At 34.0% G+C, this 21,589-nt stretch overlaps 4 protein-coding genes across 4 annotated transcripts; 1 reads left to right on the top strand and 3 right to left on the bottom strand.

Moving 5' to 3' along the window:
* The first annotated feature begins 503 nt into the window (after nt 1-503).
* On the top strand, nt 504-3,649 carry LOC105345484 (uncharacterized). The gene is made up of 4 exons (XM_011453616.4): nt 504-599; nt 687-819; nt 3,187-3,279; nt 3,469-3,649. Exons 1-4 carry the CDS (start codon nt 582-584, stop codon nt 3,600-3,602), a joined length of 378 nt encoding a protein of 125 aa, XP_011451918.1. The 5' UTR covers nt 504-581; the 3' UTR covers nt 3,603-3,649.
* A 2,105-nt stretch (nt 3,650-5,754) lies between these two features.
* On the bottom strand, nt 5,755-8,344 carry LOC105345485 (uncharacterized). Its single transcript, XM_011453617.4, has 4 exons — nt 8,189-8,344; nt 7,497-7,614; nt 6,162-6,257; nt 5,755-5,950 (listed from the first exon to the last, which is right to left on the bottom strand). Exons 1-4 carry the CDS (start codon nt 8,225-8,227, stop codon nt 5,817-5,819), a joined length of 387 nt encoding a protein of 128 aa, XP_011451919.3. The 5' UTR covers nt 8,228-8,344; the 3' UTR covers nt 5,755-5,816.
* A 2,807-nt stretch (nt 8,345-11,151) lies between these two features.
* Nucleotides 11,152-13,676, bottom strand: LOC105345486 (prostaglandin E2 receptor EP4 subtype). The gene is made up of 3 exons (XM_034455425.2): nt 13,570-13,676; nt 12,310-13,463; nt 11,152-12,193 (listed from the first exon to the last, which is right to left on the bottom strand). Exons 2-3 carry the CDS (start codon nt 13,051-13,053, stop codon nt 11,930-11,932), a joined length of 1,008 nt encoding a protein of 335 aa, XP_034311316.2. The 5' UTR covers nt 13,054-13,463; nt 13,570-13,676; the 3' UTR covers nt 11,152-11,929.
* A 3,968-nt stretch (nt 13,677-17,644) lies between these two features.
* Nucleotides 17,645-20,189, bottom strand: LOC105345487 (prostaglandin E2 receptor EP4 subtype). The gene is made up of 2 exons (XM_011453619.4): nt 18,896-20,189; nt 17,645-18,806 (listed from the first exon to the last, which is right to left on the bottom strand). The coding sequence occupies exons 1-2, from the start codon at nt 19,661-19,663 to the stop codon at nt 18,531-18,533; spliced, it is 1,044 nt and encodes a 347-aa protein (XP_011451921.3). The 5' UTR covers nt 19,664-20,189; the 3' UTR covers nt 17,645-18,530.
* Between the last annotated feature and the right edge of the window lie 1,400 nt (nt 20,190-21,589).

Consider the following 21,589-nt stretch of genomic DNA (forward strand, 5'->3'; position numbering starts at 1 on the left):
TAACGTTCTGTTTATATCAGTCATCTTATAGACAGAAATGGGTAAAAAATATCAAACTGGCTTAAGCTACTTTTACATTTAACATCATATAAATAAAAGTGCATGCATCTCCCCATGCTATTTTATAATGTTGATATTCTTTTCCTTTTTTTTAATTGCGTCCCTCTATTTTCATAGTGTAAGTCAGCGATTTTCGTAAAAGTCCATCATGCAATTAGGGTCAAGTTAAGCACACTTGCACAGGTAAGTGACGTGGCTCAAGGGCCTGTTTTACGTTAATCATTAGTTTACATATTGTGTATATCATTGCCATACATCTAAATATCATCACAGTCCGAACCTTTCAATTTGTTAATGTCAATGACATGCATATTTTCCTTATTATTTTTTCGCCGAGAAATCAACAACTATTCAAAATAAGAAGGAATAGGGAATTCTGTTTAGAACTGCAGCAGATATATGAATGATCATGATAAACCTGAATAAATAATAGGACACGAATGTCCATTTACTCTATAGTTGTTATCTGTTGACAACGAACTGATAAGGTAAAAGTCAAATACTCTCAGTCGGATAGCAGCATGTACGGTCTTTTTGTGGTAATTGCTTAATATGCACTAATTATCATTTAATGTTTCATTACAGTCACTTACTTATGGCTGTTTTATCCGATGTCCCTTTGGCAGGTGCTTGTTGCTGTAGTAGCCACTGCTGCCACACAGAGTTGTCATTTCGGATCGCACTGCCCGTCCTCGGCCACATGCTGTAGGAACAGTCTCGGAGAAGCACTTGTTGATTCCCCGGGATTCGGACATTTTGGTAAGTTTCCAAATGCACATCGAACTTTCCCCCATGGACCTGGATATTTCGAGTAATTTAAAATTTTCAAACGTTCGTCGGACTTTTTTTTTTTGGTATTCTGACATTTGGGTAAGTCTAAAATTTAAAACGAACGTCGGAATTTCCCAAGCACTTTTAAAAACCTTCATGGTATGCACAGTAAAATTGAAGCAATTCTTATTAAACCTTGAGAGTTTAAACGATTAAATAAATCAAAAATCAATATTTCTCCTATAAATCCATGGGGCTTTATGATAGATTTGATCCCGGCTGACCATAATTATCACCTCATGATATTCAACGAATGATTTTTTATTACTTCTATTCATATAACTTTTAGCAATTGTTGACATTTATACGTGTTATTTTCCATTTAAACAATTGTGTAAACCCCGTTTGCACCCTCAGACAGTAAGTCATTTGCGCCATTCATGAAATGCATTGGAATAATAGATACGTCCCAAGTTTGATTCGTAGCGTTATCACAGACAAACACACTGGAAAAATGTAAATAGCACTATCAACAGCTTTATACAACACCCCATCGCGTTACCCCAATTATATACAACAGAACGTCGCGCTAACGCAACGTTATACAACACACCACTGCACTTACCAAATTATGTACATCACACTCTAGCGTTACCACAACTTCATACAACAGACAATCGCTATCACAACTATAATACAACACAATCACATCGTCATTCTAACACAACTACAAACAACACAACACGATAATACAACGTTTCACGAATGCGCTGTCACGATATCGTTGTATTGAATAGTTCAGTGGTGTGTTGTGTTAGATATGACAGCAGGCGAATGTGTAGCAGCGCAATAACGTGTTGCACGATAGAACGTTTTTTAAATTTTTGCTATTGCGACCACATGTGATATAAAGTTTCATTATACTATCATGCCAAATAGCGAAATCTGATTGATTTAGACGCAGTTTATAATCTGTCCTATTACACGCAGTGTTAGCAACACACTTAGCAACGTGTAACACTATGTTATACTTTCATGTTAAATACTGAAATCTGATTGGTTAAGACGCAGTTCATAATCCTTTCTATTACCCTCAGCGTTAGCAACGCACTTAGCAACGGGTAACATTAAAAATTGTTACATGCGCGAAAATTATGCGCGTACGATTCGCTGTAGAATTCACGCTATTCCTATATAAAAGAAGTGAAATTTTCTTTAAAATTAAGACATTCAGTATAACAAAATAAATAGTGCCTGTTTGGGAGGATAACAGTTGAAATTGACAACCCTCGAAAACCATTGTCAACCTCCGCTTCGCGTCGGTTGACAATGGTTATCTCGGGGTGTCAATTTCAACTGTTACCCTCCCAAACAGGCACTATTTATATAGTGTTACACGTTGCTAAATGTGTTGCTAACGCTGAGGGTAATAGAAAGGATTATGAACTGCGTCTTAACCAATCAGATTTCAGTATTTAACATGAAAGTATAACAAAACGAATTGTTACATGCCCGTAAATTATGCGCATACGGTTCGCTGTAGAATATAAAAACAGTAATTTTTTTGATTAAAAGGCATTCAGCATAATAAAACAACTAGTGCCTGTTTGGGAAGGTAATAGTTGAAATTGACACCCCTCGAAAACCATGGTCAACCGACGCGAAGTGAAGGTTGACAATGGTTTTCTCGGGGGTATCAATTTCAACTGTTACCGTCCCAAACAGGCATTATTTATATATTGTTATACTTTCATGTTAAATACTGAAATCTGATTGGTTAAGACGCAGTTCATAATATTTTCTATTACCCTCAGCGTTAGCAACGCACTTAGCAACGGGTAACATTAAAAATTGTTACATGCGCGAAAATTATGCGCGTACGGTTCGCTGTAGAATTCACGTTATTCCTATATAAAAGCAGTAAAATTTTCTTAAAATTTTTAAAAAAGACATTCAGTATAACAAAATAAATAGTGCCTGTTTGGGAGGATAACAGTTGAAATTGACACCCCTCGAAAACCATTGTCAACCTCCGCTTCGCGTCGGTTGACAATGGTTTTCTCGGGGTGTCAATTTCAACTGTTACCCTCCCAAACAGGCACTATTTATATAGTGTTAGCGTGACGGCGTGTTGTGTAACTGCATTGACATGCTTGTTTTTCTTATCGCGCGTTGATCTGACCCAAATGGTCCTATCCGTAAAAAAATGTTTGTCGTGTCAGAAGTTTGTGAAACTGGCTTTTATTTTGAATTGTCTTTAAAACAACGCTTAACTTGAAGCCTGGTGATACCGTATCTTGCATTGATGAACCGACTCTCTCACGTTACCGTTAATAATTTTTTACATTGTTACAGGCGGTATCTCTTTAACAGACCGATCAGGACAATGCACATCTCAACTGTCACGTGAACACCAGATTTGTGACTCACATTGTCATTGTGAACCAGGTTTGTTACTTCTCATATTTTTTACTTCACTACATTGTTTAGAAATCCTGTAATATCGAAACGTCGTATGTAACCGGTCTGTTGTTGTATCACCCATATTTATTGTCGAATATGGCTCGTTCGGAAGGTTAACTTTATTGCAGAAAAGGCCAAGACGATAGTATTTAATGTATAATGCCTCTTTTTTAGGTTACGAATGCTATACTCCCATGTCTGGGGTGTGTTGTCCGCCAGCTCGCTGCTACAACGCCACCTGGGTACAACAACAGAAGGATTACTGGCAAAAGTGTATGGCAGACCCACACTGTGCTCTGCCGCCTTAATGGGTGTATAATAAAGAAATAGAACTGTTTCTATAAGAGAAGAATCAGTTAAACAGTGTCGCGTTTTAGATAAAAGAAACATATATTCATTAAAGAATAAAATTAAATAAAATTATTCATGATCTAACAGGAAAACACCTATAAACACCCCTCTCTCTCTTAGCTTTTTTTTGTTGGATATTGCGACATACATTCACGATGAAGATCTGTTGAGTACAGCAGTGGTGCTGATATCCAGGTCTACAAATAGAACGTGTTGGTCTCAATATGTATCTAAGAAGTAAGGATAGCCTGGAAAACTAAAGCACAAACAACCTGACGATTTACGAAATCTTACACACAAATGCAGATAAACATATTTTCACAGTGGCGTTGTGGAATTTTGTATGTTTCTGAGAGTGTTGTCTCTTTAACTTCTATAGACCTAAACGCAGAATTGTATGTAAGGTTTTTAAAATGTGTTAGCAAGTTTGAAAATAGTTTGAGCTGCGACTGCAAAATCTATGAAACACTATCCGAGAACTTCAGTAATAAAAATAAAACGATAGGAAGAAGCTTTTATGAAAGGAGAAGGTGGATAAGATGCTTTCATTAATATAATCAGACACTGAAAAAATATCAACATATCCGATTGTTTTCATCATTCCCAAGAATATAGTTAACATCAAATCGATTTGTTGCCCTTAAAAACTTCAATAATTTGAATTTATATGATTCGAACTAGTGTATGCGTATCATAATCTTCAAAAGAGTTATTTTCTATAGAACTTCAGTGCCTTTCATCTTATAGAGTGGATCTGTGGTTCATATTTTTGTCATAGTTTAATTAATGTTATATGAAAAACGACCCATTTTCAATAAAAAAAAACGTAGGGTGATGACCCACTATACATAAGAGATATCACTTAGAGAATCCCAACAATTGAAAATGATGATGTCCGTAAACTCATGACCAAAATCGCAAATTGCATTTAAATAAACTACATTATTGACTGAAATCGCTTAGTGACCAGACATTTCATAACCTTGTAGGAAATGGTTTTTTATGTTGAGGGCTTGGTACCATCAGGCATTTTTTTTCCTTCGTGTTTTTTATTTTACGATTAACGAATGGACACTTGCACCATATAATTCGATCATCGTCTTGATAATTAACGGCAATGACGTTAGAATTAATATTGGAGATGGTTTTTATTCTTGAATATAACAAACCCCTAAAACAATGTGTTTTTTGCAAAATCTTTTGGTCATAAACTGTATATAAACATAAAACGTCGTCAAATTCTAACACATTCTTTTGGACGGAATGAGATAGTTCGTATAAATTATGAAAAAAAAGTGCTTGATAATTAATTGAGGATGTGAATTTTTATTCGCTTAATCCTCAATGATCAAGCCAGACAATCAACAGGAACATATTTTAAATATAAAAATGTAGTTCTTTCCGCAACACCATGTGAAGAATTACATCAAAATTTGTACACCAGTTTTTGTTTACAAGACGATTTTAGAACTAATTCAGAACAACGGCAGATACTCCTGTCACATGGCTACACAATTGCCTCTATCGTAAAAGTTGTATTAACTGTATCACAGTTAAAAAAACTACTTGTGACTCTTGTTTTTTGTTTCTGTTTTTTGCAAACAAGTGATAATGAAATTTTTGCGATAAAAAGTACTTATGCCTATGTGAAACTTTCGGCATCAAACCAGGCATATAGATGTTTATTACAATATTGTATTTTCCCCAATCAATAGACTGGTCAATTGTTGTAACATGATAATGTAAAAATAGTATATTTTTTTTATTGTAAATGACGACCTTCTCCAAATACAAACGAAGAACAACATTTCCATCACGACAAAAGTATGTAAATTGTTTCAACTTATTGCTGATATGCTTATAAGCTTGAAGCTGGTTGTTCGCGAAAGAAAGCGTAAACGTCCACAGTTGGGAATTTTGAAAGTTAAATTTTTGAAAAAAATTGATAAAGAAGCGTTTTTCTTTCACAACAACATAATGAATTTTTGTGTATTTATGAAACTTTTAATTCCTAACTATTTTAATCGAGATGCATTGGTGTAACATTTACCGAAATCGATATTGGGACGTAAATTGTATTTGAACATGTTTGAAATAAAACAAACTCAGTTAAAATGTATTTTGTGCATTCAAAAATGATTTGACAGCATGTTAATGTACATGGGAACAAATTATGGAGGAAGAGGACAATGTGGATCTCTGAAACAAGTGTCCCAATATTCCCTGTCTTCTCTTACCCAGGTGGCGTTATAACATTGATATGGTATACAACAGACACCCGAGATCGGCCTGTAGCACTCAAGACCTACAACAGAATAACTGCAAATCAACAAAATATCCAACATTTCATTGAAAAATAAATAATATCAAACTAAAAACGAAGAAATTGGCTTCAAAGATAACGATTCTGTGGATTGGTTAAGAAAAACACTTTTGTGATTTGCATGACATGGACTCAGGATCAAAGAGATGATTAAGAATTGTATGGTATTGTCAGTTATGAACTGGATACAGACCTGGTGAACATTCGCAGTACTTTGGGTAACACTGTTCATATTCCCGACCTAGGCGGTAAGAGCATTGGCCTGTGATCTCGAGTGGTTCTTGCGATCCTGTAATTCATTAAATTTAGTTTTTAAAAGTATTCATCACTCAAATAATGTTAAAATCTCTTTCCTTAAAAACCATAAAATATGGTTTTAAAAATAAAATACCGGAGGAAAACATGCAAATCTTTGTGAAAACATATGAATTAAATTGTATCCAATTTATCGTGTGTTTTCTAACCTCAAGTCTTGCAGGGTGTTGGAATCTCAACTCGTTGTATAAAAAAATTGTTGTCACACATCTTGAGTTATCATACTATTACTATTACTTATTATATTAAGGGACCTAGACACGATTTGAAATTTTTATAGTTTTTCATTATGTATGAAACATTTCACTCGGGCAATTGACACGTTTGACCATAATTCAATCATTAGGAGTTTAATTACAAGCGAGGTACAGAGGTCAGAACAATTCACCAGCGATAACCATACATAACAAAGAGCGGGATGAAAAGTATAATTTTAATTAGATTGACTTATACCAATAAAAGATATATGTAAACTATAACATATCTAAACTCTGTAACTTGCTTGTAACTCGATATTTGACATTCAAATTTTGACATAGCATTTAAATACCCATATTAACCATTTTAAACAGTAAAAAAAATATTTGAGCTCAAATTGTGTCTAAGTCCTTTAAACGTTTGTTTCTGAACGTCTAAGAGATTTTACAATTGTTGTTAAAGTACCTCTTGCAAAGACACCTAGCTGTTACAAATGTTGTTAAGTAACTCTTGCAAAGACACCTAGCTGTTACAATTGTTGTTAAAGTAACTCTTGCAAAGACACTTAGCTGTTACAATTGTTGTTAAAGTAACTCTTGCAAAGACACCTAACTGTTACAATTATTGTTAAAGTAACTCTTGCAAAGACACCGAGCTGTTACAAATGTTGTTAAAGTAACTCTTGCAAAGACACCTAGCTGTTACAATTGTTGTTAAAGTAACTCTTGCAAAGACACTTAGCTGTTACAATTGTTGTTAAAGTAACTCTTGCAAAGACACCTAACTGTTACAATTATTGTTAAAGTAACTCTTGCAAAGACACTTAGCTGTTACAATTGTTGTTAAAGTAACTCTTGCAAAGACACCTAGCTGTTACAAATGTTGTTAAAGTAACTCTTGCAAAGACACCTAACTGTTACAATTATTGTTAAAGTAACTCTTGCAAAGACACCTAGCTGTTACAAATGTTGTTAAAGTAACTCTTGCAAAGACACCTAGCTGTTACAAACCCTACCTTCTCTTGGTGGAAGTACATCTCCGTAGCTATTTTTACAGCATTTGGCGGACTGTGCACAGTCGGACAGTGATTGGCATGTCTCGGCTTCTGTCCTCCATGTGATCAGAAACAAAACCTGCCCATTCAAAACAGAACAGTTTATTCCTCTATTTATTTGGTTGTTGTTTACAACATAGGGACAATTACAAACATATACACAGTTTACATTTTATGCGTGAGTAAAGGAAAATAAACAATTGATGATTATGTCGTACGATCTTGCAAAATATAAAACACTCATCTAAACTAAATCTTCACATAACGAACCAAAGCTTCTTCATACATTCACTTAATCAGTAGGCAAACGCTTAATTCGAAATACGCATCAACTGAAAATGCACAAAAAATTACCAATTTACAGCTGCCGCAATAAAAAAAAGTACTGATAAAAAAAATCTGCAGGTTTGATTTTGCCGCTCATTTATTTTACCACCGAGTTAATACAAAGTGGCTTGTAAACCTATAACAGTAGCTAGACTTCACAATAAAGATAAATTTAATGTTCCAGAGCATGTGAGAACGATACATACTGTAGCTTCATATTTTTGTTTTGTCAAAAATTGGTTGCAAATAATACAGAGCCAGCACATACAGAAAGCAATTCCAAAATAATAAATATATTAAATATTTGAATAGAATTCAATAATTACCAGAAGACTGTAGAACATCTCCCTATCGAAGAATTTCATATTCAAGGCGTCTGGATCGACAACTACTTTTTAATTCATGGTGATATATATACACCAATTCCGAATAACAAAACAGCTGTCACAAAACAAGATGCACGATTCTTGATACACGTTACATAATTTTATATTTGTTTTTGTTAGCTCACCTGAGCTGTAAATTGAGTTAAGGTTTGTTAATATAAAGATTTATCCGACTTTAGTAATATCATTTATGTTTTCTCATGCTGCACAACCTCACCGCAGCTCCGTTTTTGCTGTCTGATAAATGAACTCAACACTTGTGCATGATGAAATATGTCATTTATTAAAAATGACGAAAGTAAAGAAAAATATAAACAACATAGTAGGGGATCAGACCCAAAGCTGTTCACACAAAATGTTAAATAACTTATCAATATGCTGATCTCCTTAAAATACAGAAACAACATTTTGTTCAAAATCATATACAATATATACAAAACCAGCAAAAAGATGGCACCTCAAAAATAAAATATGCCATATGCAAAATAACAATATTTTGTACATGTATGCAACTTTTGAATATTGGAGTGGTGAAACGGGGATGGTGGTGGGTGTATCACAACATTACTCGTGCTAACACTCTCAGAGATGAAGACAGAATGACCCTACTCTCACCGGTCAGATACTGACCGCATCAAACCACGTGACCGTATCGCTTAATTTGATTGGCTATTAAATTAAATTTGGGGAGAATTTCACCATTGGATTTTTAACAATTACATAATAGGTCACTGGGAGGTTTTTAGACTAGGAATTTGGGCTAAAAATAGACATGGACAGCGACCACTGCAGGGAAATTACATAATATGGCCAACGACCTCTACAAGGCTTGGGAAAGAAATGCAACTTATCTAATCAAACATAAACATGAAAAATACAATAAATAAGCAAATAAAATTATAGCATTCAACATATAAATACAATTATTAACATAATTGTTGTTTGTTGTCCATGGCATACTATCTCACTGTTTCTTCTTCGCCATATCGACAGCGTCAAATTTAGCCAACAAAGCAAACATTCTTTGTAAACTTGTTTTAGTCATTGATGAGCAGAACATACTCTTTTTAAGTAATACTCTTCAGTTATCAAAACCATTTTTGGAAAAAAACCCTGAAAAAGGTACCTACAATATCATTCTTAGAGAGCTTTCTTGATTGAATTAAAAGGGCGTGATTGTCATGGTCATTTTTTGATTTTTAAAATCTTTTTGAGAAGAACAGCTTCGTACAAATTTATATTGAAATATTCAAAATTTTCAGCTCATGTAGCTAAAATATTAAGGTAGATTTGATTGGTTACTTGTTGACCATCTAGCCTCTTAAAACTTTTGCTCAATCTTTTTGATACTAGATTTTTTTGCATAATCACCTATTTCATTTTTACATCAGCTATGTATGTAATGGTTGCCTGGTTACAGTTTCCATATATTGTGGACAATTTCATGTTTATTTCTGTATCAAGAAGAATTAAATGCATTTGTGTCCTATTTATCACACCCATAAAGCAAGTGGTGATGAAAATAGAACGTTACTTCCTCGAACCTCTCAATGAGAGCTTGTCATATATTCAAAGAAGGCGGGTAAAAACCACATTCCAATTCCTTTATGATCTTTGATAATAACTTGTCTGTATTCTTCAGAAGCTGAACTTTTGAACATTTTTATTATGAACGAATATCGATATGTTGAATTCGAATTCCAACTGAGGTCTACTTTTTGATTTTAGTTTCTACTAAGACAATATAGTAATTTGAGAGGTTCACATGTCGGGTAATGTTGCTCAGGTCAGCGATATCGCCCATTCACCCCTCGTTTTCAAGTTAATACAGCAATCCCAATACATTTTTTTTCCACATAATGTATGGTCATGCATCAATATCACGACAGCCCCAGGCTCTTTGTTTTTTTTAATATCGTATGGTAACAGCGCTTATGTTAAAGCTGCACGATGTTTAAAATCTTCAACATTTAGTTTTAATACAGAGAAATAAAACAAGCATCTTCCAAATAATATTCACTCCTTTTTTAACGAGCTTATTTTTGTATTAAATCGAAGTTAACAGCATAGCCGAGATCACATTTCATCGGTACTCAATCATCTGAAGAGATGAAGAATTTAATTTTTATTTTTTCAACACACAATCGGGATTTAAGCCTATATCTTTTATATCAATGTATATTACTCCTTTCTGCTATAGATATATAAATATATAATTTGACGTATAGTAAATAGTTATCGGGTACCCAAATCTCTACTGGTGCGTAACAATTAAACAATTAAGACTCATGAGCCTATTGAATTCATTGATGAATTTATTGAAATCAATCTGCTTTGTTAAAACCACACTCAACATCTCTATGAAAAATTGCTCAATGTGTAGAAAAAACTCAACATTTTGAGTGTTTTAAAGCTTACATATGTGATTATTGTTTTGAAATATTATGTTAGAATTTAATACAGACAATGTTATATAAATTTTTCGAATGCATTATCTATTTCTATTTGTAACTTTTGTTTGATTATGCAATTGGTTATTATTTTAAGGAAATAATGAATAATAATAATATAGAAAAAGGAAACTATTCACTGGCCATGAAATAACTCGGTGAATTTTGTCAGGCAAGTGCTTGCACACACGAACTAAGCAATATCTTGCCATGAGATGTTGAATGCAAATACTCAGTATTCCCATCAATCTTTGGCTTATCACTTTTCAGTATTCTCATTACTTTGATTATGTTTTAAGTGCTATACTCCCATATACAGGGTGTGCTGTCCGTCAGCTCACTGCTACAACGCACCTTGGTTCAGGAATTAAGGAACTACTTGCGGAAGTGTTTTGACAGATCCACCCTGTGGTCTGCCGCCGTTATCAGCGTACATAAAGACATAAAACCAACTTAAAAATTGCTCAATTTTTTGTTTAATTGAAAGAGAAATGATAATAATAGGATACATAAATAAATAAAATAGTATTTAACAAACAGACATTATCATTTACTACTTGAATTGTATACATACATGTATGATGTTAAGGCCGTAAGACTGTAAGGCGGTAGGAAAAGAACAAGACATTTATAAGGTAAATCAACAATATCTTAGTAAACGGGATCAGTTATATCGTTTACATGGTAACACTTGATACTGTAGTAATCTTATTCTCCTTCTTTGGAAAAATTAACAAGTTGATTTTTGCCTTGTATATAAAACACAACTGGCCTCAGGTTCATGAAGCATTTTAGGTTTAAGTCCAAAAGTCCATTTTTTATAACAGAAACATTGATCATAAAATTATGCTTGAAATTTCTAACTATGAACGTGATATAAATACACATTATAATCATTATAGCATATCATGTTTACAAAGTTAACAATCACAAAACAATTTGACAGTGCACAAGTTTTGATTTTAGTCTATAACTGATACATAATCCTAGGGCCATGCTCCGCCATCACCATTTTTTTTTTCAAATCACTCAACTCAGTCCTCAACTTTAAATCCTTACAAGAAAAATACATAAATTTGAGGTCAAAACTCAGACTTGAGTATTAATTTGAGGAAAGTTGGTGACTGCGGGGCTTGATCTATTAAACTATCTATGTTAGTTGCGATGTTCTATAAAGCCTGCGTAGTGAAACATACTACTTTTAGTTTTTCCAGTATTTTAATGATACACACTATCTTGTAGCGTACGACATGGACACAGATACCGATGGTTCTCGCGATACTTCAGAATCGTGTGTAGAAGATGGGCCAGTTGATAACTGAGAAGCAAAAATCCTATTCATGACCTTGCGTTGAAAAAAATCAAATGTATCCTTTCGGAAAACTATGTAGATCCAGGGATCAACTATAGAGTTGGTCACAGAAATTCGTAGAGCCACCAACTCAAACTGGCCATTTCCAGATAGGGTTCCAATTGCATGACCAAATATGTTAATCTATAAAACATAGAACAATTGTGATTTTATCGCTTGTCGATAGAAATATATTTTTTTTGATACAATAACTGTACCGTATATAAATGAAAACCTTGCTTCTATCTTGATATACTTACTAAGAGCGGGGTAATGCATGAACTGAACAGGATAACAATCAAAAGAAGGAAAGCGATGATGTATATGTCTTTCTTCTTAGGTTTCTTCTTCTTTTGTTGGATGTTGCGGCACACATTGAAAATAACAGTTATATTGAGCGCTGCAGTGGTGCCAAGAACCAGGATCCCCGTTACTGAATACAGGAAAGCAAACGCTTTGGTATCACTATGAACAAAATCCAAGAAGCACCAGGAGCCTGGGAAAAAGCTCAAACTTTTATTTCCGGCCATTAAATGAAGGCTAGACATCACTGCCGAAAAAATCCAAATTCCTGCTATCATTAAGATGGCTCTCCGATTCTTTGTTGGCTTGTTATAAAAATGTGGATAAAGGATCGCTAGAAAACGATCTAATGACATAGCACAGACAATCAAAGCCGAGGCCAGGATCGTAAACATCAAGATGAACGCCATGTAGTCACACATGGGCTGAGGATAATCATACTGGAACTGTGAAGCGTAACGGACCATCACCAGGGGGTAGGACAGGAACACCCCACCCCCGTCTGTGATGGCAAGCCCACAAACAAAGCGGTAAAAGGGGCGCCATTTGTGCGATCTTGCCGAACAGAAGAGAATGACCAGTGCTAGAATATTTCCCACCACTCCGAAGACAAGTAAAAGTGAAGCCGGTGCTGGTGATGGCCAATTCGGAACACTCGTTGTCTCATTGGTGCTGCTATTGATGTAAAGCGTTGTTTCCATTTCAAAGTTTTCTTCCGTTTTGGCTTTTTTTCGTCTATAAGGACATCTGTAACCTTTTTTATCTGATTTGTTTTATAAATCAGATAAAATCGATACAATCAACTTCCTACATACATATGTTCAATGGATTTCCCTAAGTCCACCTAATTGTTACAAACACTGTGTCTTCAAATTTCCTGCCTGTTAAGAAGAAGATTGTAATTTTTAAATGCCGTAAGCTGTTCTATAAAGTAAGACAGAAGTGGTGCTTCTATGTTTCCTCTAGTCATTCATCCAGACTTGAATATAAGTGTTGAGGTGTGAGCACTACTGCATGGTGTGTCTCTCGTCATATTTAGACCTCTTACGTATCATGTACGGGAAGAGGCGAACAATCACACTAGCGATCCGGTCAACACCTAGCATCGTCCCTGCAACAATAAGGTCATTTAACACAAAGTCTGGTAATACTTTTTTCAAGACTTTCAAGTCAAAACTTAATTAAAACACATTCTTGCCAAATTGTTTTATTTATACCACCACCAAATCCCATCTCACACCCAAAAAGAAAATGAGAAGAATATTCTTGAAAACATATCCAAAGTAATTTCCCCCTATATAAAATTCTTTGTAATCTCATTTTACATAAGCCGACTTTTCTAGTAAGTATAATGATTTAAATAAATTATTAATCTGACTTCACACACATATTTATATTTTCTTTTTTTTTAATTTCTGAAAATTTTGTTCGGTCGTTTTGAAAGATAACTAATGAATAAGTGGCATCGTGTCCATTGTCAATGAGGTCACTATCAATGATGTCACTTTCAATTAGGACACTTATCTAACCACTGTCCCAGCCGACAGCGACGTCAGTGAAACACTTAAACAGGGACATTCATAAGTTTTAAATTTCGAGTATTTTATTTTCAATAGATTTCGAGTATGTCAAACTGGATACTGGATAAATGTTTTTTTGGTCTTGTTTAGGGAAATAGTTGTTGAATTTCACCGGCTCAATATTAGGAAGAGTACACGAATGTTATTTATGGAGAACATATTCCTCTTGATTGCGCAATATATATGCTGTATTTTTATTCTGCAAAAAATGACATGTGGTGATAACAAATAAGTTCACTGTGATATATCGAGTCTACGTAAGTGTGGAAGTAACAATTGTTATTAATTGATAATACGTCGTCGATATACCTGAATGTTGAGTTGAAGGCTACAGCGAGGTTTTTTTTCACGTACAAGTTTAAAAAGAATAAATTCTGCTTAATATGAATACAAAGTCATAAACAAACTGTGCCAATTTGATATTCCTTAATTTCTTCCTGAGAATTCTATTTGATATGAACCAGCAGTTTGTTATTGTTTACGTGTCATTAAGGATGAAAATTGATTAAAGATTAAGGGAGGAAAATTAGGTGATATAGCATATCTTCAAGAAGAAACTTGCAATTGTAAGAAGTTTAATCCAATCCTATTATCTGTTCAGATAGGAATTTACACATTGTTTTTTAATCAACAATAGGCCAAAAAAAAATCAGTATTTCAGTGCTGAATGCTTTGATTAAAGAAAATTGATTAATGTTTCTACCCCGTTGCTGCTGATCAGGACTATTTACTGATAATCCACACAAGTGACATCAGTCACACCTAATCAAACATACAACCACTCACTAGCGCACCCTCAGCTCGTATACGCTAGCTAGGAACCAATAATAGCGGCTGCCAAACCATAATGAAGAAACGGTGTCGCTTAGAAAGCACAAAGCATACAACCGCTGCTTTACACCCATTCTTAAGATCACGATAGGAAGTTGACACTACCTAGTATGGAATAAGAAGAATTAAGCATTATTAAATAACCTTCTTTTATTTCACATTGAACCAGCATCGTATTTAAGGTGAGAGGCAAGGGATAAAATGTTGAACTCGCCACTAAAATAGCGAGAAATACAAAATGAAGCATTCTATTTACTTGTTACAATGTTTCAAGCATATTCATATAATTATGGTTAATCTAAAAAAATAATAATTACGTTTTACGTTTATTTTCCAATAGCACCGTAACACAGACAGAGTACTGCAAGGTTATATAATTTAATTTTAGTTGTAACGCGCTTTCCGATTGAGTAAAAAATCTTTAATTGGCCTATCGTATAGAGAAAGTTGCCTACGTCATAGGAAGACTAACGTCAAAAATGTATCAATCCGCCTGACGATACGTTTGTATTTTGTACTTGACGTCAATTAATTAAAAGGTCAATTTTTTTTTAATTTACAATTCATAACAAAATATTAAATTATGAGCAATGAATGCAATATTTATTTATTTCTGTTTAACAATTTAAAATGGTTTGGGGCAGTTTACGCTTTTTTATAAACCATTTGATATCACATATCGAATTCATTTCTTAACGACGTTGGATCCTGCTATCAAAAGTCTTTAAGTTTTTTTCTAAAGTATTTTGTTTAATCTACGCACATAGCTTAACCAAAATTCAAAACAAAATTTTAGGGTCTATATGCTTCATTCGGCGCTACGGTGTATTTGATATGACCTTTTTGCACTGAAAGTGCAGATTGCGCATAAATCGCTTTTCCCTCTATATTTTATTATCGGAATGAACATTGGAATCAAATACAAATTTATACTATTTAAAATGAATAAAATTAAAATTATCATAAAGAAAATTGTTACAATTTCTTCATCTAATTGCTATTTTGACATTTTTGCACTAAAAAATCCGCTATTTTTACACATTAACGATTCAACATGTAATGAAATTTTATTAAAGTGTCAAACTTTTTCTCAAATTATGATAGACTTGTCAGAAAAATCTTATAAATTCAGAAAAATCAACCAAAAATATGGGTCTATAATGTAAAATTTGAGATATGGCATGATATACTCTAGTTTTAGGCAAACTGTTGGATTCATTTTTCTTTGACTTTTATGAAATTTAAGTTAAATTTGCCAACATGTGTCGATAGAAATATTGAAAAATTGTAAAAATATGTTTTTCGTAACAATATGAAGATATTCTAATGCACAAAATATTTAGAAATTTTGTTTGCATTAAAAATAAGGAAGCTAAAGTGACGGTACTCTAAAACAACTGAGTTATGAAAAATTTTCATTTTCTTTTTAAAAACCATCCGCCAAAAATATAGTCCCCTACTAAACTGTGTAAATATGTAATTTTTCCTTTTACATTTTATTTAATATAGTTTAATTGGCATTATAAGATAAAATATGAATTTATGAGTAAAATCAATGTATGATGCATAATTTCAAGAATAGAGGTGACCCAAAATGGCTACCCAAAAACAGAGGAACGAACCTCTTTAAATAAAGAGTTCCACTAGTGTTTTGACGTCACAAACGGATTATGACTGTTACGGTGGTTCTTCTACTAATTCAAACTTATGCTTAGGATAAAACAGGGATTAACCACATTTGTAGACAAAACAGTAGGTTAAAACAAATGTAAATATAAGCAATAAATCATTTTTTAAGATATTGTCCTAACTGCAACGATACAAATTGATTAACGCGTGCTAGCGCGATGCAATATACAATTATAGCCTTTTGATATCGGTAAATACATGGTTTTATAAACCTGATGAGAGTAAATTGACCGAGGACGAAGTCCGAGATTAATATACTCTTATCAGGTCTATAAAATCATGTATTGATCGATATCAAAAGGCTACAATTCTTATTATTATATTAATAAATTAAAAACAAATAATCATCAACAACGTTATCTTAGAAATAAACAACAAGTTAAAAAGTTCACAGGGATATGAACTTGGTTGGCCACGTGGTCATATCCTGTAATCAAACCTTCTCAGAAGGTTTGATCACGTTCCAACAACCTTCATATAGTGGTGAACTTTTTAACATTGTTGGGGCGTGCTACGATCATTGTGACGTCACGAAAAAAGTTCATACAGAATTGAACGTTTGAAATCGCTATTCTACTTAGTATTAACCTTTTAGCAAATGTAAATATACAGAACTGATCGTTTGAAATCGCTATTCTACTCAGTATAAACCTTTTTGCAAATGTAAATATAGTAAGAATGTATGGGCGTTGATTGCGCTATTGTGACGTCACAATGGCGCACATGCCAATGCATGCATTGAGTCATAAAAATCTATTTTCAATCAGGTTTATAGATTTTTTTTTTAATTTAAGTATAGTTAGCATTAGAATTTATAGCACGGTCACTTGACAGCAATCGACCAATCATATGCTCGGTAAAAGTACGAAATTATAATAACGCGCGTTGTGAAAAAGTGTTTGCACGCATAGTTTCAGTTAAGGTATCTCACGTTTTGATTTCATTCAGCAGGTGTTCATTATATTAAAAAAAATATATGAAATAATTAATTTAAACCTCACAGAAAGATCTTCATTTTATAATTTTACAACATTCATAAAGAAAATCCAATTGAATACAAGAAACAAACAAGTTTGTTGGGGAACTATATTCTCGTGCGGAAGGTTTTTAGTCGAAAGTTACAGAAACAAGCAATTTTTTTTATTAAACATTATTTATTATTCACATTTTTAACATTTGATAGGTTTGTAATATGTTCTATATGTCCGGTATGACTTGCACAAAACTAAATTTTGAGAGAGTAATAGATGTTCAGCATAAAATCATGCAAATATATAGAAAATGTCTGAATTTTTTAAAGCCAATTTTTGCGAGAATTTTACTTCGAAGCCATATATCTAAAATTTGACATCACTGACCCCCATGTTTTATTATGTCAAAATGATACTGAATATATATCTAGGCAAACTGGATTAATCTGATAAAATTCTTGATTTTCAAAATGATTTTATTTCAATCAAATTGTAACTATCATAGAAATTGCCTATTTTAAGTGCAAAAAGGTCACACAAAAATTTATGCAGCTTCATACAAGTTTTATTTCGTTATCCCTCTATTCAGTGTGAATATTGTTCATAATTAAAAACAATATTACAAGAAAAAAAAGTTTGCTTGATAAAAAAATACTGACAACAAATCCTAATCAGGCTGAAATCGCATTTTAGGTGCAAAAAGATCAAATTAAATTGGCCATAACTCAGAGGGGTGAACACTGGCCTCTCATTATCTTTGTATTTTTCTCAAGAAATTCTTGATACAAGAACATTGAGGAGTGGAATACGTTAAAAAATTATGTCTTTCAAAAATTTAATGAAAGAACCAAAGTAAACAATTGAAACAAGGATTTGACCGCATACCGATATACGACAAGATCACATATTAAAAAAACACTGTATATTATATATGAAAAAAGCTATGTACGAAATGATGAACGTTTGATGAGCACACCCTGCATATTGTGACAGTCCCGCATAAATGACAGTGTCGTTCCAAAGATCAGAAGAAATTAGTCATATGATGATCAAACGTTTTCTGATTATAACATCATTGCACTTTTCATAAAAGTCACCAATATGACGTCACGGATCTTCTGCTAAAGGATTGATGTGCACGCTTCCCAGTCCTTCCCCCTGTGTTTTACTTCCGGTTGCTGACCGGGAACATGACCTCTGAGTTTCCTCTACTGTTTGACAAACTCTCCTGGCACAGTTCACGGCCACAGCGACCACTTCCTTCCGAAACAGTATGTAGATCCAGGGGTCTATGACAGAGTTAGTAATACTCAGTCTGACCAGCAGAAGCTCCGTCTCCCCAACACCACTGGTGGCGCCGGAAACGTGCTGAAGAATATTCACCTGTAAAATAAACCAAGCAAATTAGAATTTCACTGTTATAGAGGAGTAAAAAATGGACATTTTCTGTTAGTGATAATGTTAAAACTTACTATAAGCGGGGACCAACAGGAAGTGAATACTGTTACTATGGAAATTAAGAACACAATCACGTGAACGTCACACCAGCTTTGAGTAGGGGATGCTGAAAAGTTTCGTGTAAGTCTTTTGTAAATGAAATAGACAATCACCGTCAAGTTAAGAAGTAAGGTTAATGTCACAATCAGGACACCCGTAATGGCGTACATATAGGCATATACTGCATTACCAGTGTCTTCCGTGTCAATGAAATTTAGAAAACACCATGAGCCGGGATAAAAGATCTTTGCAGAACCTAATCCAAAAACATGCAGAATGCAGAGTAAAGCGGAAGTTATCCATAGAAGTGTTAAAGTAATGTTGGCTCTTCGTCCTTTGGTCGTAGAATTGTAGTACAATGGAAAAAACGTAGCAAGGAATCGGTCCACGGACATACAGCAGACGATCATGGCAGACGACAGTAAGGTGAACATGTAGATGAAGGCGAGGTATTCACACACGGGCCGTGGTAGCTGATCCTTGAAGCGGGACAGATACTGGTACTCCGAAATAGGGATAGAAATAAGAAGCCCGCCCCCGTCAGTGATGGCTAAACCAAGCACAAATCTGTAAAACGGGCGCCATTCGTGTATCTTGCTTCGAAAACAGAGAACAATAAGCGCCGCGAGATTCCCGAATACTCCAAACAGGAAGAGTAGGATGACAGGCACCGAGTCCTGGACACTGAGGATGGCCGTGGGGGTGAGGATGGGGGTCGAGGTATGAGGACGGGAGGTGTTCATGTCGGCGAACTCTATACTGAACTTTTTATTACAACAAACCGGATATCGTACACATTCCTAAAAATCTCAATGAGTACCCAAGTTAAACAAAACTTCTTAACTATGTTTGATGATCGGGACTTTATTTAAAGATAAGGTTGTTTTTAGGATTAGTGGGAAATATCATCTGATAAAAAACTAAATTAACATAATTTTGGATCGGGGTTAAAAGGTCCAAAATTTTCTGTTACTCGTCTTTGTTATTATCATAAAAAGACGTTATTTGTTATGAAATTGTTATTTCTATGAATTAACGAAAGATATCATATGTGTGATTGGTAGTGCTATAAGAACCTGATAATATTATCAGGAAAGTAGGGCTTCGTAAACTCTTTTTTGTATCACCTTATAGCTTTAATTCCGGATTGATTTATCAGCATACAAATGTAAAATGTGTATGCGCGCTTTCAACCATCAATTCATTAACCCCCGCCCCCTAGAATAATCCCCCTCACATGGTGATGACAGTTAACCAAATTTTTACAATAAACACAGATAGGTAAAGTTAGCTACTAGTAGCTGGCTACTAGTAACTGGCTACGAGAAGTAAAAAAAGCTAGCTACTAGTAACTGGCTACGAGATTAAATAAAAGTTAGCTACTAGTAACTGGCTACTAGTAACTGGCTACGAGGAGTAAGAAAAGCTAGCTACTAGTAACTGGCTACGAGATTAAAGAAACTTGGCTTCTAGATACTTCTTACCGTCCATGGGAGAACACATACCAAAGATTTCTATTTTTGTTCTTAAGATGTACATTGCACTATATCACTGTCAATTGTCAATATATCTCAAGTAGCTGTATATATAGACTGAAGATATATGCCTGACTTGCTAATATCAACATTCTGCCGAGTCATCCACATAATATTACCACACAATTACTCAGATATCTCTCTTTATGTAGTCAGCTACTTGTGCATTTTGTTACAAATATCTTTATTTTTTGGCTGTTTTGTCAGTATATCTCAAGTAGCTGAATATATAGATTGAAGATATATGCCAGTCTTGCTAAAATCAACATTCTGTCAAGTCATCCACATAATATTACGACACAATTACTCAGATATCTCTCTTTATGTAGTCAGCTACTTGTGCGCTCCGTTACAAATATCTTTATTTTTTGGCGGTTTTGTCAATATACCTCAAGTAGCTGAATATATAGATTGAAGATATATGTCAGACATGCTAATATAAACATTCTGTTAAGTCATCCACATAATATTACGACACAATTACTCAGATATCTCTCTTGATGTAGTCAGCTACTTGTGCATTTTGTTACAAATATCTTTATCTTTTGGCGGTTTTGTCAATATCTCTCAAGTAGCTGAATATATAGATGTAAGATATATGCCAGTCTTGCTAAAATCAACATTCTGTCAAGTCATCCACATAATATTACGACACAATTACTCAGATATCTCAATTTATGTAGTCAGCTACTTGTGCGTTTCGTTACAAATATCTTTATTTTTTGGCTGTTTTGTCAGTATATCTCAAGTAGCTGAATATATAGATTGAAGATATATGCCAGTCTTGCTAAAATCAACATTCTGTCAAGTCATCCACATAATATTACGACACAATTACTCAGATATCTCTCTTTATGTAGTCAGCTACTTGTGCGCTCCGTTACAAATATCTTTATTTTTTGGCGGTTTTGTCAATATACCTCAAGTAGCTGAATATATAGATTGAAGATATATGTCAGACATGCTAATATAAACATTCTGTTAAGTCATCCACATAATATTACGACACAATTACTCAGATATCTCTCTTGATGTAGTCAGCTACTTGTGCATTTTGTTACAAATATCTTTATCTTTTGGCGGTTTTGTCAATATCTCTCAAGTAGCTGAATATATAGATGTAAGATATATGCC

The sequence above is a fragment of the Magallana gigas genome, chromosome 7, assembly GCF_963853765.1.
Source record: "Magallana gigas chromosome 7, xbMagGiga1.1, whole genome shotgun sequence".
Classification (NCBI taxonomy): Eukaryota; Metazoa; Mollusca; class Bivalvia; order Ostreida; family Ostreidae; genus Magallana; species Magallana gigas.

Coding starts and splice junctions, on each gene's coding strand:
- LOC105345484 (XM_011453616.4), top strand. Junction 820..3,186: donor CCCGGGATTCGGACATTTTG/GTAAGTTTCCAA, acceptor ACATTGTTACAG/GCGGTATCTCTTTAACAGAC. Junction 3,280..3,468: donor ACATTGTCATTGTGAACCAG/GTTTGTTACTTC, acceptor CCTCTTTTTTAG/GTTACGAATGCTATACTCCC.
- LOC105345485 (XM_011453617.4), bottom strand. CDS start 8,227: ATGAAATTCTTCGATAGGGAGATGTTCTACAGTCTTCTG. Junction 6,258..7,496: donor TGTACTTCCACCAAGAGAAG/GTAGGGTTTGTA, acceptor AATGAATTACAG/GATCGCAAGAACCACTCGAG. Junction 5,951..6,161: donor GTACTGCGAATGTTCACCAG/GTCTGTATCCAG, acceptor ATTCTGTTGTAG/GTCTTGAGTGCTACAGGCCG.
- LOC105345486 (XM_034455425.2), bottom strand. CDS start 13,053: ATGGAAACAACGCTTTACATCAATAGCAGCACCAATGAGACAACGAGT. Junction 12,194..12,309: donor CATGCATTACCCCGCTCTTA/GTAAGTATATCA, acceptor TATGTTTTATAG/ATTAACATATTTGGTCATGC.
- LOC105345487 (XM_011453619.4), bottom strand. CDS start 19,663: ATGAACACCTCCCGTCCTCATACCTCGACCCCCATCCTCACCCCCACG. Junction 18,807..18,895: donor CCTGTTGGTCCCCGCTTATA/GTAAGTTTTAAC, acceptor TTTATTTTACAG/GTGAATATTCTTCAGCACGT.